The sequence below is a fragment of the Furipterus horrens genome, unplaced genomic scaffold, assembly GCF_987537825.1.
Source record: "Furipterus horrens unplaced genomic scaffold, mFurHor1.1.pri manual_scaffold_8, whole genome shotgun sequence".
Classification (NCBI taxonomy): domain Eukaryota; kingdom Metazoa; phylum Chordata; class Mammalia; order Chiroptera; family Furipteridae; genus Furipterus; species Furipterus horrens.
The window spans coordinates 35986928-36008277 of record NW_028327178.1 but is presented as its reverse complement, the minus strand read 5'-3'; the positions used below and the strand labels follow the sequence as shown (position 1 = coordinate 36008277).

At 37.7% G+C, this 21350-nt stretch overlaps 1 protein-coding gene across 1 annotated transcript in view; it reads left to right on the top strand.

Annotated features, from left to right (window-relative positions):
- PSMA8 (proteasome 20S subunit alpha 8) overlaps positions 1-18358 on the top strand; it is a 29005-nt gene extending 10647 nt beyond the window's left edge. The window contains exons 2-7 of the mRNA XM_090285124.1: positions 1256-1382; positions 6081-6205; positions 9028-9150; positions 12787-12906; positions 13019-13081; positions 18266-18358. Coding sequence (XP_090141250.1) covers positions 1256-1382; positions 6081-6205; positions 9028-9150; positions 12787-12906; positions 13019-13081; positions 18266-18358 — 651 coding nt within the window. The remainder of the gene's footprint in view (positions 1-1255; positions 1383-6080; positions 6206-9027; positions 9151-12786; positions 12907-13018; positions 13082-18265) is intronic.
- Positions 18359-21350: the final 2992 nt, after the last annotated feature.

Genomic DNA, 21350 nt, shown 5'->3' with positions numbered 1-21350 from the left:
CTCAACCCTCCGAAAGTCAGCTCTGCACACGAGCCCCAGGCGGTGGTGGTCCCTGCTGGAAGAGGTACCCAACCTTGTGACCCACCCTGTTGGCAGTTTTAATGTCTTTATTTAATTGAAAAGTATTTCGGTGAGAGATAAAACTTATTATATTGTCTGTGATCAATGAATTTAAATGGATTTATTTCAATTTGGGGAATATATTGAGTTATTCTTTGTGTCCCGATGTATGTGGAATTGTTATAATGCCCCATGACTTGGTAAGAAGGCATGTTCCTTATGGGACATGAAGTGCAACGTGTCTATTAGATAGGATGGTCAGGGAAGGCCTCTTGGATAAACTGACAGAATGAAGTGAGGGAACAAGTAGAGCAAAGGCTTTGATAAGCTGCCTACGTTTTATTTAATTGAAAGATGTAATCTCATGGTTAGCTCTATGTTTAATCTGTTCTATATTTTTACTTCAAGAATACTAATTCAGAATATACCTCTTTGCCTAGTTATGTTGCATAAAGCAGTACAATATGATCACACTTGACCACAAGGCAATCATAAACACAAATACCAATATCAAAATATTTAGATTACCATTGTAATACAGAATAATAATTCTCATAGATTACTCTTGAGTCCCTGAGAATATGGCCACGTTTCCCCAGAAGTCCCTGTTTGAGAACTACTACTGTTGTACATTACTCTTTAGACTTTTTTCCACTTTCTTCCCAAGAGAAGGGATGGAGGGAGGAGCAGTAGTGATTCTTCTTGTTATATTCTTGTTTGAACTGAGGCTTGTTTATCAGTGATCTAGGGTGAGGACATTTGGTCTTTCTCTTAGCTGCTTATAACCTCCAGTCCCTATCCCTTTAAATTATGAGATACCTGGGAGAGCTTTCAGAATGCATCTACTTAACTTTCTATACTATTTCTACTACTACCAGGACTGGTACTGCCCTTTATATAAGGAATCCATGTGGATTTCTAGCATCTTTCATTTTGGTTAAAATTGTTCTCTATTTAGATAGCAAATCTTCAAGTACATTGTATGAGATTAAGATAGTCCTTAGAGTTTCAGCATTTGTGTTATATCCTTCCAGTTTCTACCTATGTCTTCTTTGTTTTGAGTTTTCTTTGAAGTCTACTTTTTCACTTTTATTGAATGTTTAAGGAAACCCATTTCCCTATAAGTCTTGTTTTAGAATAATTTGATTTAGTGTTAAAACTGACAACTAATTGTATTTTTTTAATGACTTGACAGGTTGGAATTCGTGGTACCAATATAGTAGTACTTGGGGTGGAAAAAAAATCTGTTGCCAAGCTTCAAGATGAAAGAACTGTGAGGAAAATTTGTGCCCTTGATGACCATGTCTGCATGGCTTTTGCAGGTACTTATGGACCTACAATAATGATACAGAATATCTTGGTGTTGTAGGGTAACCCATTTGGCCCCACTACAGTTGTTGTGCTGCTATATTTATACAACGTATGGAGTGATACTCCATTTCTTATTAAATACAAACAATATACCCTGTCTTTTCTGGAAAATCTCAACTCTGTAAACCAGGATTTCTGGTAGACATAAATGTCAGAAAGTATACATTACATTATCTTAATTGTAATTTTAGGTAGCTGTCTCCTTTTTAATTTTTTATATTAGATCAGGAAATTGCAAAACAATACAAAGTAGACCCCTTTATCTTTTACCTAGTTTACCACACTGGTAACTTTTTCAAACACCAAGTAAATTAACATTGTTACAAGCCACAGATTTTTTTGAGATTTTTACCAGTTTTACATGCACTTATTTACATGTGTGTATAGTTTTATTATATTCACAGAGGCATCACCACAATCAAGATACACAACTCTTACATTACCACAGGGCTACCCATGCTGTTCCTCCTCTATATCTCTAACCTCAGGCAACCAGGGATGTCTTCTCCATCTCTATAATTTTGTCATTTTTGAGAACGCTATATGAATAGAATCATATGCTACATAACCTTTCAGTATTTTTTTTTCATGCAGCATAATTCCATTGCAATTCATCCAGACTGTTGCATAGATCAATAGTCTGTTGCTGTTTATTGCTGAATAATACACCATGATATGGATGTACCACACTTATAATGAAATGAAGGAGATATTTCCAGCTTTTGCCTACTACAGATAAAGTTAGTATAGACTTTTGTGTACAGGTTTTTATGTGAACATAGATTTTCGTTGTTCTGGGATAAATGCTCAAGTAAAATCACTGGTTCATATGATAATACTTGCTTTGTTGTATGAAAAACTGCCATACTGTTTTCCAGAGTGGCTGTACTATTTTACATTACTCTTAGCAGCATATGAATGATTCATTTTTCTCTGCGTCCTCAGCAGCATTTGGTGTTGGTATTATTTTTTATTTTAGACATTTATATAGGTGTGTAGTGATATCTCATTGTGGATTTAATTTGCATTTGCCTCATGGCTAATGATGTTGAATGTATTTTCATGCACTTTGTTGCATCTGTATAAAAAATAAGACATGTCATGTTGGGGTTTTTTGGTGGTTTTTTTTTTTTTTTTTTTTTTGAGGGTACATTTATTCAAACTGGTAACAGTGGAACAAAGAAGGACTTAGGATAGAAGTAGCTACAGGAGAGAGCCTAGGCAGGGCTGCTTTGCTCACTGAGAAGTCAGGGAAAAGGAGTCCTTTGAGACAGGTTCAGGGGCTTAGCCTGGATGAGCTGCCTCTGCCCATTGTTCCCCTGGTTACAAGTCTCCTGGGCCCATTAGGGTTTAGAAGATGCAAGCCTGAGAGTGAAGGAAAAGCGGAGAGGAAGGGCACAGGCTTGCTCCCAGGGAGAAGAGCATCCTTTTTTTTTTTTTTTTTTTTTTTTTTGCTCATTTAAAAAATTTTTTTTCAAGTTCTAATTTTATGTTGAAGTTTAAAAACTTCATTGAGCAAAAAATAATCTTTATCTTACTGTTTTAAAAAAGAAATTATCTTGCCACAAAACAAGTATTAATAAAGTTTAAAAGATTGAATAAGAACTCAGAGCTCCCAACACCCAATGCTCAAACTTGTCTGTACCAAGGGTCACGTTATGAGCCCTGTGGGACTTCCATCCCACCAGACCTATGATGCCACTGTAGCCACCTGACTTGAGACCCACACTCACCTCTTCATCCACACACACCATCAGTGATCCAGACTTCACCCGGATGCTTGCTCTGCTCGCTTCTATCTCATAAGCACCCATCTCTGCATGTAACCTGCGCATGACTCTGTTGGCCGATTGGGGAGATCTCCCTTTAATAAACCTGGCATTGTGGGAAGACAAAAAAATTTGAAATCATGCCAAGTATCATTTCTGTCAAAAGAGAATAAAACTAGAAATCAATAGCAGGGGAAAACTGAAAAATCCACAAATACATGGAAATTAAACACTACTCCTTAAAAAATTACAAGAGAAATGAGAAAATATCTTGATATCAATGAAAACATATAGAACATATGTGATACAGCAAAAGCAGTGTTAAGAGGGAATTTTATAGCTCTAAATGCATACATTAAAAAAAGACTTCAACAACCTAACTTTATATCTTAAGAAATAGAAAAAGAACAAACTTAACCTGAAGCTAGCAGAAGGAAGAAGATAATAAAAGACTGGAACCGAGATATATAAAACAAAGAATAGAAAAACAATAGAGAAAAAGCAGCAAACCCAAGAGTTGGTTCTTTGAAAAAATTAACAAAATTAACAAACCTTTAGTCAGATGGACTAAGAATAAAAGAAGACTCAAAAGAGCACTATGAACAGTCATATGCCAACAAATGAGATAACCTAGAAGAAATGGACAAATTCCTTAAAACATACAAATTACTTCAAGTTGATCAAGAAGAAATAGAAAATCTCAACAGATGTATAGTATGTAAAGAGTAAATCAGTAATCCAAAACTTCCCAATAAGAAAAGTCCAGGATCAGATGTTTTCATTATTGAATTCTACCAACCATCTAAATAGTTAATACCAATCCTTCTCAAACCCTTCCAAAAAATCAGAAAGGAAGGAACACTTCCAAATTCATTCTGTGAGGCCAGCATTATCCTAATACCAAAACCAGACAAAAGCACTACAAGAAAAGAAAACTATAGCCTAATATCCTTTGTAAATATTGATGTAAGTATGTTCAACGAAATACTAGCAAACCAAATTCAGCAACTATTAAAGGGATTATACACTATGATTAAGAGTTATTTATTCCTGGAGTGCAATAATTATTCAACATATGAAAATCAGTCAATGTAATATACCATATTAACAATAAAAGGAAAAACTACATGATCATCTCAATTGATGGAGAGAAAAAATATTGATAAAATTCAACACCTTTCATAATAGAAACACTCAACAAACTAGGAGTAGAAGAAAATTACCTCAGCGTAATAAAGGCTGCATAGGAAAAACCCACAGTGACCATCATACTCCATGATGAAACACTGAAAGCTTTTACTCTAAGATAAGTCAAGGATGTCCACTTTTAAGACATTATACTAAGTGAAATAAACATTCACAGTGGGAAAATTACTATATGATTCCAATTATGAGATACCTGGAGTCAGATTCATAACTAAAGAGAGTAGAATGCAGAGTTTCAGTTTGGGAAGATAAAATCCTAGAAATGGATGATGATAATTGCCCAGGTAGAGCTGTCGCTCCTGTTATGTTATAAGGGGCGGAGCCTTAGGTATTCATCAGTACAGGGTGACCCATTTCACCACGTTGTGGCGCGCTGTATGTAAGAGAGGAATCCGAGAGGGAACAATGCCACTTGCTCAGCACTCACCCCTGTTCCAGGCACTTCTCCCACTTCCATATGGGACTGGTGCCTCTCTAGCTGTTGCCCTGGTGGTTATTCCCAGAGTGGGTGGGTCTGTGGATGTTCTAGGTCCATCGGGGCCCTTTAAACATGCGGACTCTGCTGAGGGACCGGCAGTTTTTTTCCCCCAAACCCCCCCAGTTTGTACAGTCAGAAGCAATGAGGCTTGATTTTCCCCGGCACTGGAACTGTGAGCTGTGTGGTCTGGTTTGTCACTGGGAGCACCCCCCAGGTGTCCCTCCCGACTTTTTAAAACATGTGACTGCGCTTTCCGCGGGCCTGCCGCTGCCGCCACTCCTGCCACCATCACACTGCATCCTCTTGGCCCTGGCTCCACCCCTCCTACCTGTCTGGATGAGTATTTCTTCTTTATATCTTTCTTTGTTGGATTCCATGCAGCTCGATTTTCTGGAACTTCTGGTTGTCTCTAGTTTTGAGGTATTTCTATTTCTTGTTAGCTATGGAGGGAGATGCAGCATGTCTGTCTAGACCTCCATCTTGGCTGGAAGTCCCAGTTCGTTATTTTTTTTAACGGAAGCATTTTATTTCCATACAGAAGAGATAGAAATTAATTACATAATGTTTTTGGTATGACAAAAGTAAGACAATATGTTTTCTTTTTTCTGTTTTAACATTTTTGATTTTCAAATACTTAATCTTAGGCAGAAAGCTGAGAAGAGATATTTCACAGTTATATTGAATGAAGTTTGAATTTAATGATATGTGTTTGATAATGGAGTGTAATATTCATTGTTTTCATAATAAGAAATCCAGCTTACTCCATGGTTTAGCTAATAAGTATATTGGTTTTGGAATCAGGATAGACCATCAACCTTTCAACAGTTTGCCATTGATCTTTTCCCCCCGAAAAAGTTTTTAAAAATATGACTACAAAGACTTAAAAAAAAATTTAGTAAACCCTAATAATCAGCCTAGCTACTGTGAATGAAACTATTTTCATCTTTGGGAAATAGTTTACTTAACATTACTGTTTAATCATTGTTCTTTACAGCCATTTTCTTTAAAAAGTAAATAAGAATGCATCAGATTAAGTCTTGAATGTCAAATGAGTGGTTCACAAAGAATTCTACAGTCTTTATAATAGGCATATATTTTAAAAAAACAAAGGACATTATAAGAAAGATTTTATGGTAACACCCTTTTGACAATGAAAGAGGTCATTCTTTTTTGTAATGTATCAACTACTTTTATAGGACTGACTGCTGATGCTAGAGTAGTAATAAACAGAGCCCGTGTGGAGTGCCAGAGCCATAAGCTTACAGTTGAGGACCCAGTCACTGTGGAATACATAACGCGCTTCATAGCAACCTTAAAACAGGTAAGCCAGTATAGCAACAAATTGCTTTAAGTGTTCTCCTTTAACATTATGGGTCTAATCATAGAAATACTTCAGCCATTTAGTCTATTAAACCTATTAAATTCCTTATTCTTTCTCACACTTCATATTCACACTCTTACTCCAGTGGAATAAATTGACTTGGTCACTAGGAATCCCAATCATTATCAGTTCTGAGAATTATATTAAAATTTGAAAGAGCAAGAAATCTAATCTCTTAAGGGTATTTCCTCATTTCTGGAGATCAAGTAATGAGAACCATTTTTTAGAGTTTACCAAAGCAGTACCCATTATTCTTTCACCTACAAACCTAAACACAACTGATCAGGTTGAGGTATCATTTCTGAATTCATGAGTAAGTACATTAACATTAAGTGTAATTGTGATGTATACAAGTATTTTTTTCACTTACTATGTTATGAGTTCTTTATATATGTCAGCATAGTTCTTATACTTACATAACTATATACAGGCAGACCTCCTTTTATTGTACTTCACTTATTGCACTTCATGGATGTTGCATTTACTACAAATTGAAAGTGTGACCCTCCACCAGCAAAAAGGCTATGGCTTGCTTTATTGTGATATAGTCTCTTTATTTTGGTGGTCTGGAACCCAGCCTGCAATATCTCAGAGGTTTGCCTATAATACTCTTTTTTAGCTGCTATCAGTAATTCTTCAGGTTGTTTCTCGTCTCTCCCCTTTTCTTATTCCTTCTCATGTGCAGGCTCTCAGACTGCTGCTTTGATAACATTACTCTATCTTTGAAAGAGCTTTTATTTTTCTTTTTTGAATTATATTGTTAAATTAATTTTCAGTATGGGATTATTAGATTAGAGATCATAATTGGTTAAGACTCTTGTTACATATAGCTAAATTACTTTCTAAAAAGATTGAACCAATTTTTATTGTGCAACCAACAATACATAAATATATCCCTGAAGGATCATTAGCATTGGGTTTTTTGTTTTATTTTGCAAATAAGCATAACATAGTGCTGTATAGTTGTTTTAAATTATATTTTATAATTAGTAGTGAAGGTTTTGTTTTTATATGTTGGTTCATTATTTTCATTTCTCCTAGCATAAACCATTTTTCGTTTAGACAAACACTGATGGTTAAAAATGTGTCCACAGGAGCCAGAATTTGGGGATTTAAATCCTGGCTTTGCTGCTTCCCAGTTCCTGCTTTGGGCAAACTATTTAGCCTATTTTACCTCAATATTCTTACTTATAAAATGGGCATTACAGTAAAACCTACTCTGTTGAATTGGATTAAGTGGTTTAATACATTTTAAACATTTAGAACACTTTCTGGCATGGATTTTACTGTTTGATCATGTAGAGATTTTTTATAGAGCATATCGTCTATATATTAAAGTTTTAAATTACATACTTATTTAAAAATTGTTCTATTTTTACATTTAATTTATGTTGCAGGAAAGTCCAACATTTTTCTATTTTTTTGCTTTTTTTAATTTGCTTTGATTTTCCTAGAGGTTATAAAGCTATCCACCAAAAAATAAGGTGTAGAACATTGTGTATACAAGATTCCCAATTGTAATTTTTAGGTTTTCTTCTAGAAATATCAAGTTTATGCATAGAACATTTATAGAAATGCACATTTTAAATCTAACAGTGAAGGACCTACTGAGGAGGATCCTGGGTTCTTGGCAAAAGAGTGATATGCTTTAGATACACTTTTGGTACTTTTAAATTACTTTAATATGAGCATGTATTACTTTTTATTTTTAAAAATAGTTGCTTAAGCAAGTAAAGTAAAAGGGTCTGTCCTCTAAGGTATATTTACAAAGCACCTTCTTTATACTTCAGTGTGATCTAGGAACATTAGGAGATACAAAGAAATTAAAACATAAACTTTGTTTTTTAAGAGTGTATTTATATTTGTGTAACCCAGTTATTTGTATCTATCATATAATTTGAAGTGGCTTATTATAATACGTATATAATAAAAGTTAAAGATAAAATACATAGACAAGTCCAGGAGGAAAGCTTAGTATAAAGCTATTTCAAGTCACAGTTTTATACATAAAATTTCTAAAATTGCCCACAAATGTGATCTTGAGCTTTCTGTTAGGGCTGCCTCTGCACAACTTCTAGGAGCCCCAGTCTCAAAATTGGTGGGAATTCCACTCCCTAAAGCACAAATCTAGGAAGTTCCTGGCACTGAAGTAAAAAATACAAGTAGTTTCCAGTGCCCTGTTGTCTGTGAGGGAAAAGATGCTTTTTCTTCAAGAGACAAAAAGATTTCCTTGTTTGGGAACTGAAAGAAATGTCTTAGTTGGATTTTATTTAGAGATAACCTTAGTATATGGTGGACAAAATATACTGATAAAAACAGTATTAAGTAAGAACACTTGATAATAATAACAACTGTAGTGTCTCCCAAAGAAAACCAAGGAGTGCTTCCAAAGCACAGCTTGCTAAAATCAACTTTACTGGGAACCAAAATGGCGTGACATACAGTTCTCTGCTGTATTAAAAAGATTGCAATCTGGTTATGTTACCAAAAGCTATATAAAACAAGAAAAGAACTTCAAGAACATATAAAAGTAAACAGGATTTTATTTTATAGACTGTGTAATTTTTTGTGATTTCATCATGGATTTGAGATTAGTCCAGAAAGTCAGGGAAGAGGATCTTAATGATATATAGAATAAGAATCAGTAAAAATATCATTTTGGCAAGAATACTTTACTATTAGAATTTATTATTTGATAAGTAATAATATGGCCTTTGTATGGCCTATACAGAAAGTAGTTACGAAAACATTTTATTTTTCAGAAATACACTCAAAGCAATGGACGAAGACCTTTTGGTATTTCTGCCTTAATTGTAGGTTTTGATGATGATGGTATCCCAAGATTATATCAGACTGACCCCTCTGGTACTTATCATGCTTGGAAGGTGAATCATGAATTTTTTTAATACCTTCTTTAAAGTTGAATGAATGTATTCACTGTAAATGCTTTATCGGTTTCAAGGACATGTCAAAAAATTGTTACATTAAAATACTTCTGGCAGTAGAAACTTTATGTAACCATTTAGCTAGTCAGCAGTTATGATTATTTTTGATGGATAGAGAAATATTGAATACTTTGCCTTATTAATCACAGGGTCTTCTCCTTATGTTTGAAAAGATGTGACAAACCTAAGTGTATACGAATGGCCAAATAAGAGAAATATCCAGTTCCTGTTCATTGTTCGTTCTCCCAAATGAGTACTGCGTCATATGTGTGCTTGCTTAGAGTAGAAGTGTGTAGTATTTCGTCTTTTAACAAAGTATTAAGTGAGCTTATAAATGCCATACTGAAATCTTTAATACATCTTCTAGGAGAGTCATAGCACCCCAAATTAAGAATGTATTCTTATGTTTCAGTACATTGCAATTATCTACACATAATTCCTAGGATATGGTTTGGGTTTTCTGGTTAAGCCGTTATTCTTGTTTCAGTACCAACAACTAACTTTGTTTATGGTGCACAGAAATCTAGGGCCTAGCAAAACTAGTGGCAGTTTTCAGAAGTGAATCTTTGTATATTCTCATATGTAAGAATAAGACTACATTACAGAATCTAATATAAATGATCTTGACTCTATTAAAAGTTTAAATACTTAGGTCTTAAAATAATTTTATGGAAGAGTTTATTTTACTATTATTAACATCCAGGTAACTTCATTGGGAAATATTGCCTTGATTTTTAAGCCTGTGCTAACTAAAGTATTTGATTTGAGCTGACCATAGTCATAGAATTTTATAAACCAATTAACCAAGCCAGTAAAAACAGTGGATTATATTCTTACCACAAAGATCTGAATACTTGCGTTAGCTGTGCATCTTCTTTTAAGATACCTGGACAATCAAAATGATAATCAGAAGCTATGAATTTACCTGCTGCAAATATCAGACTTTTTTGTAAGATTGTGAATTTTACTCTGAGCAGGACTGGAAGTCAGTCTTAGCAAAACAGAAGCATTAAGTAACTTTTTCAAAGGCTCCATCTGCCTACCATAAGAAAAGGGCATGGAGAGAGGGCAGGGATGAATGCAGGTAATGTAATGAAGATCCAGGTGGCTGGGTCGGGGGGAGCAATGAGGAAAAAAATGGGACAACTGTAATAGAAAAACCAAAAAATAAAATTAAAAAAGAAAAGAAAAGATCCAGGTGATTTGAGCCAGGTGATAGTGCTAGAAATGGTGAGAAGTGGTTAGATTCTGGTTTATTTTGCAAGATGAGTGGTGTGTGGGTTTCTTAATGGATCTAAGATGTGAAAGAAAAGAGTAAAAGTGAAATGTTTTGGAGTATGTATAGATTTAGCACTTCCAGCAGCTATAGGAATAATTCTTTTATTTCTGAAGGGGAATGAGATAGTGTGTCACAAGATCAACCCAGAAGTGTATCTGTGAGGTATTGTTTTTGACTCATACCAGCAGAGATGTGATGATTCTTAACACTTATCTTTCTCACATAATGAGAAGTTTGAAGGAAGGCACTTGCTGTTTGTGTCTGTTATCATCTTATTCTTTTCCCATGATGCTCTCGGTGGCTACTAGGTCTCCAGCCAACATATCTGCATTCAAGACAGCAAAGATTCCAAGAAGTTCCATCCAGTTACTTCCACTTCTGTATTCCTTTTGATAATCGAGGCTAGTAAATAACATAGAGTCCTATCACAAAGGAAGAATAGTTATTGGTGGTGGCAACTAATATTCTTTACCAAAGAAATTCATCATTAATCTAGATAGAAAGGAAGAACATTCAAAAACCATCAGTCTGTTGAAGTGGGCTGGGGTGAGTGATGGAGTTGGAGGGAGGGTGAGAATATGAATGTGGCAAGAAGCAACTAGATTTTAGGAACCCAGTCAAGCAGGTAAGAGTTAAAGAATTTTGACATCTTCAGTTGGAAGAAGTGGACAGGAAAGTCACCAGGAATTTACAAGGTGACCTTTAAAGGCTTGGTGAGATTTCTTTGGATAAACCACATTTTATGTACTTCCCCTCTGGGAGCAACTAGTTAGTTACCCTCTCCTTGCTCCCCAAAAAACTAGTAGCTAATAAACTCCAAAATTTTACCAGGCTGAAGGTTTTACCTTTGATCTTAGTGAGATTTCAAGGCCACAAAATCAATTTAAAATTTTACAGCTCTTTGTTTTAACCCCCTGAAATATAAAGGAATAGAAAAAAAATATTTGAAGTAGCAGAACAATAATGCTCTCATGTAGTACAGAAGATGTGCTCACTTCCCAGACATCTTCTTTGAGAATCTTCCCTATAGCCATAATACTCAGCAGTTGGGACTGAGACAGTCCCCATTTGGTGCCAGGATCCTTCAGTGGGAGGATGGCCCTTTCTACCAGTTCTGTCCTCTACTGGTTCTCTCCACTCATCATAGCAAAGGAATATGTGGCAGCATAGCATATAGAGTTCAAAGCTTGGATTGTCAGTTCAGTCTATTTGGTTTAAAAGATCAGCTCTTCTGTTTATCCCCTATGAGATCTTGGGCAAGATTACTTAAGCCAGTGGTTCACAAATAGGGTGATTTTGTCCCTGTGAGGGACATTTGGCAATATATAAAACACGTTTGGCTGTCACCATTAGGATAAGCGGTGCTACTGACATCTAGTGGATAGAGACTGCTAAACATCCTACAATGCATAGGACCTCCACCAACCCCCTCCTGCCTTCCCAGAGAATTATTGGGCCCAAAGTGTCAATAGTGTTGAGGTTAAGAAAACTGATTTTATCCTTTCCAGCCCTTCATTTCTTCACCCATGAATTGGGGTTTGTAATATTCCATATTTCACTGTTTTTGGGAATGGTTAGGTTAGGTGAGATAATTCATGTAAAATTCGCAATATACTGCCTGGCAAATAAGTGCTCTGTTAATGTAAATTACTATTATTATCACCCTTATCATCACTAGTACTAGCCTGGAATTTAGACTACTACCTGTAGCCATGCAACCAGGGAAGCTTGTTTGCCTTTTTCTCCACTTGATGAAAAATTCTGAAGAATATAGAAAAATGGGGAATAGAATAGAAGAAGCTCTTCTTGCTTACAGAGTCAAAGAAGATAATGAATTAATAATTAGTATGCTTTATTTTAAGTTCTAAGAAAATGTTGTACAATCAAATTCATGTAAACAGCTTTCTTCTTCATGTTGATTTTCTTTTTTCTCTTCTCTGTCTTATTTTTGCACCATATTGCAAAGTCATGCCTTGTTTCCTCCCCACATCTTTTGGAGTTTCTTCTCTTTCAATCTCTTCTGGCTATCAAGAACTGGGGAACCATTAAAGCAATAGAAAACATTGGCCAGTATAAAGCATTGGTATATTTGAAAAATTACTCATGCCATCACTACAGAGTATTCATATAGGACCAAATGAGCTGCTGAAATGTTGGCCAGGTTTTCAAACCTACAATTTTCATTCAGCAATTATGCTAAGAAAACTGGAGTGGACTGTAAACCTTTAAACTTCACTTAGTAACCATAATTTCCTTTACATTGCAGTGATATTAAGAGTTATCTTCTATTTTTCAAGGCAAATGCAATAGGCCGAAGTGCTAAAACTGTCCGAGAATTTCTAGAAAAGAATTACACAGAAGATGCTATAGCAAATGACAGTGAAGCTATCAAATTAGCAATAAAAGCTTTATTAGAAGTAAGTGATCTAAAAAAGCATATTCAGAAAAGCATGGGTTTTTCCCCGCATTCAATTGTTTATTAAAACCCAGAATTTCTTGAATTCTAATATTGTACTTGTTCTACATTAGGTTGTCCAGTCTGGTGGAAAAAATATTGAACTTGCTATAATAAGAAGAAACCAACCTCTGAAAGTAAGTTATTAACCAAATAGGAAGAAATATCTGTACTATATTTTGACAAAAGTTAAAATATTGACACATATGAATCTTCATAAGCCTTAAATATCCCTTAACATCCATTGACACCATGACAACTTCTCTTTTGTTTTTGTAGGCTGATACTAATTTGTATGTGCTTATTGCAAGCGGTTACCCACCCCTAATCCTTTCTGAAGACCTAGAGGTGCTGAGCTCTATATATAGACCTACCACATTTAGTATATGTTCTTATAAGTAGAAACCCCTACTTAGTCAGTCCCTCATGGTATCAGTATAGCATATTCCCTGTGGAGATTCATTCCTGGCACCATACAGAGAGCAGTTACTCTTCCTATATTTTTAAATCTTCTGAAATCAAGATATACTTCCAGCTGGGCCCCCAGGCTTCTAACATAATATTATCTTTCAAAAAAGTGAAACCCAAGGAAGACCATGGGTAGGGAAGAGCAGGAGCCCCTGAAGGTACAATGTTTCTTAAACTGAAGTTCTGATTCAGCAGGTTTGTCGTGGGGCCTAACTGCTGGGGGTTTGGATGCAGGTTACTGGAGGCACACCCACATTCTGAGAAGCACCCAATGGTGTCTTGCCGAGATTTAATAGCAGACACCGTTACAGCTGTCAGGAGCACAAGACCATGACAATGTAATAAAAGGAGAATAAATATATTTACGTTTTCCAAGGTTTAGCCCGATCTGACTTTGCTTGGCCCACATAAATGCCAGCAGATAGGTATGTATAAACCATAAACCTATGTGTAGCCTTCTAAACTGTAGTTTAAGATGGAATGTTAGAAAATAGTCGCTATTTATGCAATTAGCAAGTTTGCAATTAACACTTAACACAATTAACAATTAACAAACACCTACTTTTTACTACGTAATATTAACTAATCAGAGAAGGAAAACTCTGACTCCAAAAAACCTCCGCTGCCTTGCGGCATACCTCTTCAGGGGAAAGGCTAAGGGAGTAAACCCCGACAGAAAATCCGGAGCCGGAGTCCCTAAGGCGGTTTGACGTTGTAGTCAACACCGGCAACTCCTGCGGCGCACCTGAAGCCAAGCTGTATTGACTCCGTCTTTCCCTTGGATCCTTCAGCTGCGAAGAGAGGGGGGGTCTGCTGCATGGGCAACAGCAGACCCTCCATATCACCCTGCCCAGGCTCTGTAGCTTCAGCTTCACTGGAGAGGACACTCCAGCGTCATCGCAAGATGTCGATTCAACACGGGAGGAGACAGATACCATGTCACTCCCGAGTCGGACTGCACAACCATTCTCGGCGGTGCAGATAGACTCTTAAGAAGCTACACCATCGTCTCTCGAGACAGACGGCTGCCGACGACGACGATGTCAAAAAATCCCCACCCATTCTTGGTTTTTATCTGTTTCTCCACTTCCTCCTTAAAAGTGCCCTGAGCCACTCTTAAGATTTAAATTTTAACATCTAGTATGATAACCCTTCCATATTTCTTTGTGGTGAGTCTAACATTATTACTTGTTTACCTTTTATTAGCCATTATGAGTTAAAACGGCTGGGCCACAAAATAAATTGTTCAGAACAATGCGATAAATTGTTATGAATTTTATAACAGAGGACTCATTGGCTAAAGAACACTTGAAACACGGTTCATTATAGCTCACTAGGTAGAACTTGACAGTGTAGTTTGCCAACTAACTCCCTTTATTTGAGAGTATACAAAAGCACTCAAAACCTTTTGGGAAACTATATGAATAAAGTGTGCTAAAAAGTTATTTTATACATAGCTTTTGTGGGGGGAAACATTTCAAAGGGAAGTAGTATTGAAATCAGTGCTGTGTGGAGCAATGGAGTTTTGTTTTTGTTTTGGAGGAGGAACTTGTTGCTGTTGTTATAACACTACATTCCCATGTTTTATTAGTTAACCAGTGGATGGGGATATGAGGACAGGACAGCAGCAACGTTTCAGTGAATTACAGAAATAGGGACAGGGTGGTGGGATCTTCCCCTACACAGCCCCACCTAAATAATCAGGATACTGAATACAGAATGTGGAGATTAGAACTGTGCCAGGTTGTCAAGAGCCCGGGTATACATGTGCCAACACCCCAGGGACAAAGAACCACTGAGACCAGCGTCACCTCTCCAGTGCCATTACATATGCATATACACAGCCAGATAGACATACACACACCCCCAGCTATATACATGTCTTTTATTTATGAGTGGTAGGATGATATGTGTCCTGACAGCGAAGTTATGCTATCCTTCCACATGATATTTCAGAATAGTCTGTGTGGCAAATAGAGCACAGGCTTTGGAATTGGATAGATCTGAATTTAAGTTTTAACAGATCAGTTTGTTCAACAGCATGACTTTGAGCAACGTCCTCCCATTTTTTAAGTAAAATATTGGGTTGGCCAAAAAGTCCATAATGTTGTTTTCCATAAAATCAAAGATACATTTTTTCTTTTCACCAGTAACTATTGATTTGGATATTTTGAGTATGTCTGCTCTCTCCCACTATTGGCATCTAGTGGGCAGAAGCCAGGGATGCTGCTAAACATCTTCCAATGCATAAGACAGCCCACAACAAAGAATTACTTGGCCAAAACATCAGGGGTACCAAGAAACTTCACAAACCACTTTTGACCCATTCAATCAGTCACAGCACCTTCTCCATACACCTCACAAATCTTTTGCGTTTCAGTTGCGTTTTCACCTTTCTTGAAATAATAAAGCATAATGCGCCAAAAATGTCGTACATCTTCTATTTCAGTGTTAAAATAGCTGCACAAAAACTCACCAATTTTGATGTTTTTTAAAAAATGCATGCGATATGACAGCTGTCACAATACAATCTAAAAAAATTGTTTCAAATGGAGACTTCCGGCCAAGATGGAGGCTTAGACGGACACGCTAGGTCTCCCTCTACAACTAGAGAGGAATACAACTACTTCAAAACAAAGGATAACTAGAAATTCCAGAAAATAAAACTACACGGAAGCCCAACATATGAAGTTATAAACCAGCGGTGCCATTTGGGCAGGTAAGAGTTAAAGAGGGCAGCGCTGTTTGCGGTCAGCGGCGGGCGGTGAAAAAGCCCGGAGGCAGTCAAGCCCCTGGCACTGCGCGACCCCAGCACTGGGGAAAACAGCCACCGCATCGCCTTGAACAGTGAGGCCTAGGGGGGCGGGAGGACGGATCCCGGTCTCCTAGCTGAATAACTGTGTGAATCCACCTTGGACCCCCGCCCCCAAAGAAAGCACCACAGGGCTGCGAAATAGGTCGCAGACAGGCGCCGGTCGCTGAGTTGTGACGCGTACACAGGCACTGCCCCCGACAGCCGGCCCAAGAAAACAAAACGCATCTGTCAAAATGAGGCAGACAACTATAGAAATCCCGGTGACACAGCTCACCAGGCAACAGATAGAGAACCTGACAGATGAACAGATAAGAAACCTGTCAGAGGCTCAGTTCTGGGCCATTGTTATCAGGTGGCTTACAGAATTCACAAAAGAGCAGGAAAAAGATATGAAAGAAGCGAAAAACATTCATAACGAAAGGAACAAAACCACATACGAGACAGATGGTGAGGAAAAAAAATCCAGAGTTCATTTCAACAAACTGGAATATGGAGAAGGAACAAGCAGTCAACCAATGCAGAGAGAGGAAATGGGAAGCAACAATGAGAGGATCAGAAACCTCTGGGACAGCTATAAAAGGCCCAACATAAGAATCATTGGTTTGCCAGAGAGTGAGGAAGATGAACTAGAACTTGAAAAATTGAGTGAAAATATAATAAAGGAGAACTTCCCAGACTTGGGGAAGGGAATAGACTTGCAGGTCCAGGAAGCAAGGAGAGTTCCCAAGAGACTGGACCCAGGGAGAACCACTCCAAGACACATTATAATCAAAATGTCAAAAATTAAAGATAAAGAGAGAATCTTAAAAGCAGCAAGAGAGAAGAAAAGAATTATGTACAAAGGGGTCCCAATTAGACTATCAGCTGACTTCTCAAGGGAGACCCTACAGGCAAGAAGGGACTGGCAAGAAACATTCAAAGTAATGAAAATCCAAAACCTACAACCACGAATACTCTATCCAGCGAAACTGTCATTCAGAATAGAAGGACAGAGAAAGTGTTTCCAGGACAAAATAAAACTGAAGGAGTTCATTAGATCCAAACCACTGTTATATGAGATGTTAAAGGGACTAGTTTAAAAAACAGAAGCTAGGGAGATGAAACAAAGGCAAACTAAACAGGCAACGAGAGTGGAAAAGGAACTGTGGGTACGGGAAGCATATTGGGGGGAGGTCAACAGGGAGGGGGAGTGGGGAGAGGGAGGGAGATGATATAGGAATTGGGGATCATGGTAGGAGGGAATGGAATAGACGGAGAGAGGTTGGGAGGAACTGTATGCACAACTAATGGACATAATCTAAAAGGGGAGGACAACTGGAGGGAGGGGGGCCACCGGGTGGAGGGGAGCAGAGGGAAGGGAAATTGGCACAAATGTAATATTTTAATCAATAAAACACATTAAATCTGAAAAAAAAATAAATAAAATAAAATATAATTGAGAAAATAAAAAAAAAATTGTTTCAAATGAAGTTAAAGACAACTAAGTACTACTGAAGTCATCATATGGAAAAAACATAATGAATTTAACGGCCAGCCCAATAAAAATGATTTAAATAAAAGAAAACTTTTTGCTTTGTATTTAGTGAAGGAGTTGTAAATAAAGCAGTACAAATAATCTTTTCCTTATCTTTTATGGCTATTCTCTGAGCTGATAAAAGTCAAACCCTATCAGAGAATCATACAGTAGGGTGGGGCTAGAGGGAGTTCAGTAGTGAGTTATTTGCTCATGAATAAAATAAGTCTTGCATTAAAATGGTTTTAGAGTTATATTTTATATAGGATATGTAATTCAATATCACATTTTACCTTGCTTTCTTTTTTAGCCTAATGATAGTGGAAATATCAGAGTTCTGGTTTTTGTTCATAATAGTTACAAATATGTTACTGTTGAACCTTTTGAAACATTTAATTATATTTTTGAGGTTAAACTTATAAATAGAAAATAGAAATTTATAAGATGTAATAGGTTTCTTTCATATTGTAAACATTTAGAAATTATTGGTATAATTGCAATTTGTTTTTATTTATTTCTTTTTAGATGTTCAGTGCCAAAGAAATTGAACTACAAGTTACTGCTATAGAAAAGGAAAAGGAAGAAGCAGAGAAGAAAAAATCAAAGAAGATTACCTAATTCTTAGTGTGAAGACTGGGAGCTTTTAATGTTTTGTTTTACTTCTTGGAATTATTAAGTGAAGTTTTAAAGGAAATAAGTTGATTTATTGCATTACATTAGTAGTTAGGTACTGTTTTGAGAACGCCAGATTTGTGGCTCTCTTTAGTCTATTACATGGACAGACATACATTAGTATGAAGATTTTCTTTGAAAATATTTTAGTAATTGTTGAAAGCAGTCATAATTCCACATAAGCCTGAGATGATACCTATAACTTGTCCAGTATGTTATGTTTTTTCATATAACTGTTCCATCAAATATATGAGTGCTTACTACATTGTGCTAGGGTATTGAGTGGAATAAAAGAAACATAAGATGATCCCTCCCTACAGAGGGAGTTTAACTGGCCAATAAAAAGAATGTGCTAAAGCCTGTAATGAAGTTATATTTTTGAAAGCAAAAGATATTAACAGGTATAAAAACAAAACCTCATCTGCCTTATTATTTCAGAGCTTTGTCTCTTTTTTAATGCTCTTTTTGAAAATGAAGGAGGTTGAATTTTTGCAAAGGAATGAAAAACTCAAAGGAGATGGTAAAGAAAAGAATCAATTTGAAAACAAGCAGTTATAATAAGATCTAACCCATTTGTGGTGGTGCTCTGAAGCGAGGGCAAAGGAAAGAGCAGAATCAGAATTTTAAGAGATATAAGGCCACCTCACTGGTTTTCGTTGCAGACCAAATTCCTGTGGCCTCCTGGTGCTGCACTTCACTTACTCTGACGTGAAGACTGTAGGCTTTTTCTAGAGCGGAATGTGCAATCTGTATTCCACTCTGCTGATTTCATTGAACCCTGGAATTTCGTTGCTCTCTATACTTCTCCTCTTTAAAACTTAGAATTAAAGCTGAATACTTGTTTCCTATCACCTCCTGGCCCTGCTTAGCTGTCCAGAAGCAAAGGTGCTTCCCAAGCAGAAGGCTCACTAAACAAAATTTTGGCACTTCAGGGAAAAAAAACAAACAAACAACTTTTGACAATCAGATCAGCTCCCATTGAAGATATGTCTCAATATGATGTGCATCCAACACTCAGGAGGGGCAGGGTGTTCATATTATGCTTCTGCACTCCAATGAGCCCATTGTAAATCCTTGGTACTCTGCATAAATGGCGTAGCCTCTTCCATACGCCTCTTGGCACACATACAGTATTGCAATTATCTGTTTGATCCACTTTTTCTAATAAATATTGAATCTTAAGTGACAGACACTGTGTTAATTGCTAGAGATATAGTGTTACAGAAACAGGGGAGTCCAAAAACAAACCCCAGAGTTTGCTGCTGGGAGATAGGGAGCAGGAAGCAGCTTTCAGGATGCCCTTGCATGCCTGGAGCTAGTGGCTGGAAACATTATTGCAAAGATCCGCTTTACTTCCAAGACTCGGGAAGATGGGAGGGATCTTGGACTGTGGGCTGGTATGAAGAAGCAGACAGAGCCTACCTAGGGTTCTGTGAATGGTCAGAACGGTTTGCAAAGTCCACTGGGTGAGAGGACGCAGGGAGAGAGAGGAGGCAGGGAGGAAGAGAGAGGAGCTGTGGACATTTTGGGCTGGCTCTGGCTCTAGGAGGCTCTCTCTCTCAGGCTCTCTCTGGCCCTCACACCCTCTCTCTCTGGCTCTTGTGGGCTCCCTCCATCTGGCTTGGAGAAGGGATCTCCAGGCTGCTTTAAAAAGAGGCTCTTCCCAGGCTGCTTTGAGAAGGAGAGGAGATCCATGTGGTTTGCAGGAAGAAGGCAGTTTAGAAGGAGGCTGAGAATCCAGGTGGTCCTGCATTGGGAGCTGGAGGGCACCACAGCACAGAAAGGACCTCCCCAATCAGAACTGAGTAATTGGCAGCTACTGGTAAAGCTGAACTGTGCCTAGGAAGTAGGGAAACGGTGTTTCTGACTTTCCTAAGACTGGCCAGGTCTAGGAGAGGGAGGCAGAACCATGTGTAAATAAACAATTCTTTTTCTTTTCACCAAACTCTGGTATTCAGAGTTATAATTCTGGCTGTGGGCAGTCGGGCCCCTAACTAAACAGCCCGTGGGTTCTGTTTCAATCGGAGCAGCCCAGGGGTTCTGTTACAATAGTATTAAAGTAGACTCAGTTATTGTCCTCATTACTGTGTTGTGTGAGAGGGCAGATATTAAACCCAAATAATTATAATGACAATTGGGGTTAGTGCTGGGATTAGTGTCTTCCCTACTAAACTTGCTCTTCAGGAAGCAGGGCTGGGACCCAGATCTTTTCATCTGTGTTTCCACAGCATGCCTGTTGTGAAAACTTCAGTACATACTTGTTGAGCTGGGTTAACCTGCAGATACTTGCAAATATCAGATATTGAGAGGAAGGGGGAGACGAATCATCTAGAGATGGTCTGCAACTTGCTTATGATGGTTCAACATACGATCTTTGACTTTACAATGGTGTGATAACAATATGCATTCGATAGAAACCATACTTAAGAATTCTCCCACTCTAGTGGTATGTGGTACAGTACTCCTTCGTAATGCTGGGCAGTGGCGGCAAGCACAGTTCCTTCCTAATCAGCCACACAATCACAAGGGAAAACCACTAATACTCTGCATCATATTCATGGTGTTAGATGATTTTGTTCCTGGCTGGTTTGGCTCAATGGATTGAGCGTCGGCCTGCAAGCTAAGTGTCGCTGGTTCGATCTTCCAGTCAGGGCACATCAGAGAAGGAAAACTCTGACTCCAAAAAACCTCCGCTGCCTTGCGGCATACCTCTTCAGGGAAAGGCTAAGGGAGTAAACCCCGACAGAAAATCCGGAGCCGGAGTCCCTAAGGCGGTTTGACGTTGTAGTCAACACCGGCAACTCCTGCGGCGCACCTGAAGCCAAGCTGTATTGACTCAGTCTTTCCCTTGGACCCTTCAGCTGCGAAGAGAGGGGGGGTCTGCTGCATGGGCAACAGCAGACCCTCCATATCACCCTGCCCAGGCTCTGTAGCTTCA